General features: G+C 44.6%; 1 protein-coding gene across 1 annotated transcript; it reads left to right on the top strand.

Annotated features, from left to right (window-relative positions):
* Positions 1 to 846: 846 nt before the first annotated feature.
* LOC137525441 (E3 ubiquitin-protein ligase TRIM39-like) lies at positions 847 to 2,677 on the top strand. Its single transcript, XM_068246524.1, has one exon. The coding sequence runs from the start codon at positions 858 to 860 to the stop codon at positions 2,403 to 2,405; it is 1,548 nt and encodes a 515-aa protein (XP_068102625.1). The 5' UTR covers positions 847 to 857; the 3' UTR covers positions 2,406 to 2,677.
* Positions 2,678 to 6,627: the final 3,950 nt, after the last annotated feature.

Raw genomic sequence — 6,627 nt, 5'->3', positions numbered from 1 at the left:
CAGAAGATGGACTGGGGAGGGAGGACAGGGAGACGTTACTGGATCTATCTTCCTGCATCACGAGGTGAGTATGTAGCTTAAAACCAAAAATATCACATAATAAAATAATAGGGTAGGCTATGCCACAAAGGTAGCCACACACACCGTACAATTTTTTTACATTTCTTTTCGATTCAAGATTTACAAACAAATTTTCTGACTGATTGGAACATTTAAAATATCTGACCAATGTACCACACACATGTGTTCAATTGTTCCCCAATTATGAAAAAAAAATGATTGAAAACTCAGAAAAAATTGCTTGCATTTCCACATTACAAAATTGTCAATCTACTATACACCATACAATCTGTAAAGAACATCAGAAATTGCTGCCGCTCCTAACTGAGGAGGAGAATAATATAAGAAAAGGAAAAAAACCGAAATCCAATCAGAATTTTTACTCTAATCAAAAGAAATGCTTTCAATTTTCTGTATAAACGTTTTTATCAAATTGCTGTAAAATTGAGTAATTTTATTGTATTGTGTGTGGCCACCTTAAGAGACAGCTATCCTTGCAATCAGATAGAAAAAAAATTACAGATGAGGATAAGGCTGGTAATTGTAACTAAAAGACAAAAGAATTTTCCACTGCTCTGCTGTCTTTCTTTGCCCCTTTGCTCCCCTCTATTCGGTACAGACTCTAAACAGTCACACTTTTGCTAGTTCAAAAAAAGAAAAGATAGAAAAAAAGAAAAGAATGAATATTTCACTCCACTTCTCTCCCCTGAATGGGTTAACTTTTTAAGTGGGAAGAGACAAGAGTCCGCCCCCTACGCACAGATTTTCAGTTTCGTTTCCTCTTCGTTCCTTTTACTATGGCGTCCACCTCTCTCGGAGAAGAGCTGAGCTGCTCTATATGCCTGAGCCTGTATACAGAGCCGGTGACACTGACATGTGGACACAGCTTCTGCCGGGATTGTATTGTGACTGTGCTGGAGACACAGAAGGCATCAGGAAAAGTTTATTCCTGTCCAGAGTGTAGAGCGGAGTATCCAAACCACCCTCTGCTGGAGAAGAACAGGAAGCTGACTAACATAGTGGAGAATTTCATGGCTATGCAGCAAGAGAAAGCTGAGGTTCGCTGTACGTTTTGTGTGGATGTCCCTGTGTCCGCAGTTAAGACTTGCCAACAGTGTGAAACCTCCATGTGTGATAAACATCTGGCAGCTCATAACGAGACAGTGGACCACGTGTTAGTGGAGCCCACATCATCTTTAATCAGCAAAAAATGCTCCATCCACAAAAAGCTCCTGGAGTATTACTGCTTTGAGGACTCCACCTGTCTGTGTGCGTCCTGCTGTCTTGATGGGACACACAAAGGACACCAGGTGGAACTTCTAGAGGAGGCTTCTGAGAAGAAAAAGGAGGAACTAAGAGATGGACTAAAAAAGATGGCAAAGAAGAGAGGGATAGATGAAGAGAAAATTCAGAGTTTAAAAGACCACAAGAGAAACGTGCAAGAAAAAGCAGCTGATGAGAAGAAGAGAGTCACAGCTCTGCTTGAGAACTTCAGGAGACAGCTGGAAGTCCATGAGATGGAAGTCCTGAATGAGATCAGCAGGCAAGAAGAGCAGATATCACAGTCTGTCTCTGATTGTATCCGGCATCTGGAGACACAAGGAGGGGAACTGTCCAGGAAGATGGCTCGCATTGAGAAGATGTGTGATATGACTGACCCAATAGATGTCCTGCAAGATCCAAAATCCGACACAGCTGACCAAGATATGGAGGAACCTTCTGTTCCTGATCTGGATGATTTTCTGATTTTCCTTGCATTAGAAAAATCAGTGAATCAACTAATTTATCAGATAAAATCACAAACTAAGTTCTCTTTTCCAGAAAAAACAGATCTGTTTCTGGATGTAGACACTGCAGCAATGCTTGTGGATTTGTGTTATCACTTCAGAACGGCCACAAACTCTGAAACAAGTTACTATAGACGAGATTCACTGGAGAGGTTTACAAAATACCCTCAGGTGATGAGTTCTCAGAGCTTTTCCTCTGGGAGACATTACTGGGAAGTGGATGTCAGCGATGATGGAGATTGGGATGTTGGGGTAAGCTATCCTAGTATAAAGAGAAAAGGGAAGGAATCCCGCATTGGAGATAATAAAAAATCTTGGAGTTTCCGTAGATATGAGGGTGAACATTCTGCTTCCCATGGCTCACAGAAAACGTCATTAAATCCTCAGTCTCCCTGCAGAAGATTAGGAATATATCTGGAGTATGAAGCTGGCCGTCTGTCCTTCTTCCAGCTAGGGGACATCATCAGCCGTTTACACACCTTCACTGCCACCTTCACCGAGCCCCTCCATGCTGCTTTTTATGTGCATAATGAAGGTTGGGTGAAGATTTTACGCTAAGATAGCATTTCAGTGGGGTTGTCCGGGATGTTTGAGAGCATAGCACAAGATCTCCAAACACAGAATCTCCAAACAACCTATCTAGAGTTACACACAATTTAATTGTCTGTTTAAAATGACATAACATAAGACTCAAGTGCACCAGCTCCAGTTGCGTGCCAATTACATGTCAACTGTAAGAAACTTCTGACTGTCAAGCATCCCCCCTGCCCTGTCAGAAAATCATATTAATGCAGATAAATTATCTCCATCTTGCTTTAAAGAGAACCCGAGGTGGGTTTGAAGAATATTATCTGCATACAGAGACTGGATCTGCCTATACAGCCCAGCCTCTGTTGCTATCCCAAACCCCCCTAAGGTCCCCCTGCACTCTGCAATCCCTCATAAATCACAGCCACGCTGCTGACAAACAGCTTGTCAGAGCTGGCTGTGTTTATCTCTATAGTGTCAGTCTGCTGCTCTCCCCGCCTCCTGCAGAACTCCAGTCCCCACCTGCATCCCTTCCCTCCCTGCTGATTGGAGGGAAGGGACGGGGGCAGGGACTGGAGCTCTGCAGGAGGCGGGGGAGCAGCTGAGACTGACACTACAGATGTAAACACAGCCGCACAGCACGGCTGTGATTTATGAGGGATTGCAGAGTGCAGGGGGACCTTAGTGGGGTTTGGGATAGCAACAGAGGCTGGGCTGTATAGGCAGATCCAGCCTCTGTATGCAGATAACATTCTTTAAACACACCTCGGGTTCTCTTTAAGCTTATTATATATGTTATAAAATGTTTTGCAGATTATTTGAGTTAATTTCATGATTTTATGATTATAAGCAGAGTTTTTCTTTAATCAGTTAGATTGTTGGTTAGAGTAACACTTAATGTCATTTTCTGCAGTAAGCTGTCTGTTCCCTGTACAAGGTTATGTTTATATCAAGATAGCGCTGCAGAAATGTTTTGACTATACTCAGTTGTTGCTGCAATGCAATGCGCTTATGCAAGGCCAGCGACATGCACCGCAGAAGCTAAGCCTGCTATACGCTGATATATTAACCATGTATAGTGATCACAGAGTTATTAATTAATGAGTTTATCAATAATAGACTTATATAATAAGGTAAATAAGTTTGCTTTCTATATATTTTAGTGTTTATGTATTAAAGCAGATGGCTGTTTGTTATGAATACCAAACCAAAACAGTAATCCATGTGATCAAGACAGTACAACCTGTACAGGGGGCGTTTAGAAATCCCCGTTAATTAATAATGTACCAAAGAACATACCGTATTTTTAGAACATAAGATAAGCTTGAACATACGCATATATCTTGGCATCCATTAGATCCAGAAAGATGTCATAAGGACACCACTTGGGTCATAAGAGCCAATTAAAATGTTGTTGATGTAATTTTGATAAGAAAAAACGTAGATTGCTTACGCTAATAAGCCAAGTAGCGTCATATATGTACGCACCTGTTCAGATAATCGGTAGTTTAAAATGTCACGAAATGTCAAAATGTAACAGTTAAAAATAAGTTTGAATTTTGTGCGGCACCATAAAATCCCCTAACAGACGCCATCTTAGAAACTTTACAATAAAAATCCCTGGCAGGCTGGTATATTTTATCATTGGGCCTAAAACTCTACTGAGATCGACTGAGGCCTAGTCTACCTTTGACTGTGATTCTAGAACACAAGAGAGGTAATATGCATTATTCTTGGTGAATGTATTGACAATAGCTTATATAGACGCTAAAGAATTGTCATTTCAAACTTCAGCAGCTTTACGTTTTTTAGATAACTTTTTTATGCTATACTTCATATACAATCAGTAAGCATTACTATTTAAAGTGAACCTTAAGTCAGAAAAAAAAGAGTTTTACTCACCTGGGGCTTCTACCAGCCCCCTGCAGCAGTCCTGTGCCCTGGCAGCCACTCACTAATCCTCTGGTCCCCCGCTGCCAGCTAGTTTCGTTTTTGCCGACAGGCCCGTCAGGACTGGCCATGCGTAGCTTTTTCCGCATTCCCGACTGCAATTAGCGCTATTGCGGGCCGCAATGCGTACAAAAATACGCGTTGCCGCAATAGCGCTAATTACAGTCGGGAATGCAGAAAAAGCTACGCATGGCCAGTCCTGACGGGCCTGTCGGCAAAAACGAAAATAGCTGGCAGTGGGAGACCAGAGGATTAGTGAGTGGCTGCGAGGGCACAGGACTGCTGCAGGGGGCTGGTAGAAGCCCCAGGTGAGTAAAACTCTTTTTTTTTTCTGGCTTAAGTGTCTCTTTCAATGCATTTGCAAGCTTAGGGACAACTACCCAGCTTTGCTTGTTGAAGATATATCTACTTAAAGTTCTTTATACAAGAATAGAACTCTATATACCATTTTTTAAGGATCAAACTATATTTGTGTGTACCATACACTGTACAATCTCGAGATAACAATTATCGATGGAGGATAAAATCTACAGCAGAAGAGTTGCTATATTGATATGGACTTGTTTCACTAAAGGAACTTTGACAATGTATATCAGATGATGGACAACAACTGGAGAGATGTATATTCCTGTATATATGCTTTATCTATTTTTTTTTTATATATCAATATAATTTTATAAATTCAACAGTTGAGTGTTGCGTATTTTTTCCAGAGGTAAACCTGTTAACCTATAAATATTCTGTGTATAGTGAGCTACGTGCCCACTGCTGGCAAATCTTGATTATGACGACTTTTAGGCTTGCCCTTTAAGTAGTTGATAATCATTTAAAGGGGAAGTTCAGCCTAAACAAACATACTGTCATTAAGTTACATTAGTTATGTTAATTAGAATAGATAGGTAATATAATTTTTACCCACCCTGTTTTAAAAGAACAGGCAAATGTTTGTGATTCATGGGGGCTGCCATCTTTGTCATGAGGGCTGCCATCTTTGTCATGGGGGCAGGGCCGGATTTGTGGGCAGGCCTCCTAGGCAAAGGCCTAGGGCGGAAGGGGCAGCTGGGGCACCTGCTATGTAACCTAGCTATGTACCATTACTGCCCGCTTGCTCCCCACTTTCACCCCCGCTTATCTGCCTAAGTGTGAGACGCAACTTCCCCTTACTCCGCTGCCGCTATAAGACCTGCAGCAATCAGCGTGGCCCCCAGTGATGAGTCAGGCGAGTGATGACCAATCACAGCACTGTATACTTCACACTTCCTTTATGTGAAGTATGCAGCGCCCTCATTGGTCACCACTCGCCTGACTCATCACTGGGGGCCAGGCTGATTTCCTGCAGGTCTGATAGAGGAAAGCCCGGGCAGCGAGCAAGGGGAAGTTTGGATCTCAATAAAAGGCGGACAAGCGGGGGTGAAAGCAGGGAGTAAGCCAGTGGCGTCCCTACCATAGTGCGCAGGGGGGCGGGGCGCACCGGGTGTCAGACACCCAGGGGGGTGTCACCACGACCCCCCACAGCAGCACAGCAGGAGGGAGAAGCAGGGCTAGAAGGAGGGGCAGTGGGGGCAGCGGTGGGGAGGGGGGAAATATCCCCCCCCTCCCTCACCTGGGACCCCTCCTTCTGCCTCTCTCCCCCTCCAGAATAGCGGCGACAAGTGCGGGGCGGCCGGAGGCGTATGAACAATTACTCACCTGATTTCCGCGTTCCAAGCGTGGAGCGCAGCGTCATGACGTCACAGGTCTCTGTCTTCAATGCCGCCCACTGTGCTTCCTGATTAGTGGAAGCACAGTGGGCGGCATTGGAGGCGGAGACCTGAAACGTCATGACGCTGGGAACGCGGAGATTAGGTGAGTAATTGTCTATACGCCTCCGGCTGCCCTGCACTTGTCGCAGCTATTCTGGAGGGGGAGAGAGAGGCAGAAGGAGGGGTCCCAGGTGAGGGAGGGGGGGGATATTTCTCCCCTCCCCACCGCTGCCCCCACTGCCCCTCCTTCTAGCCCTGCTTCCCCCCCCTCCTGGGCATCTTTACTGGGGGGGGGGCGGGGGGGGGGGGGGAACTGTACTAGCTATACTGGGGGCAGCTATACTGGGGGCAACTATACCAGCTATACTGGGGGCAGCTATACTAGGGGCAACTAAACTAGCTATACTGGGGGCAACTAAACTAGCTATACTGGGGGCAACTATACCAGCTATACTGGGGGCAGCTATACTAGGGGCAACTAAACTAGCTATACTGGGGGCAACTATACCAGCTATACTGGGGGCAACTAAACTAGCTATAGTGGGGGCAACTATACTAGC

This window comes from Hyperolius riggenbachi, chromosome 7 (genome assembly GCF_040937935.1).
Source record: "Hyperolius riggenbachi isolate aHypRig1 chromosome 7, aHypRig1.pri, whole genome shotgun sequence".
NCBI lineage: Eukaryota > Metazoa > Chordata > Amphibia > Anura > Hyperoliidae > Hyperolius > Hyperolius riggenbachi.
The sequence above is the reverse complement of the archived record's forward strand: the minus strand, read 5'-3'. Positions and strand labels throughout refer to the sequence as shown.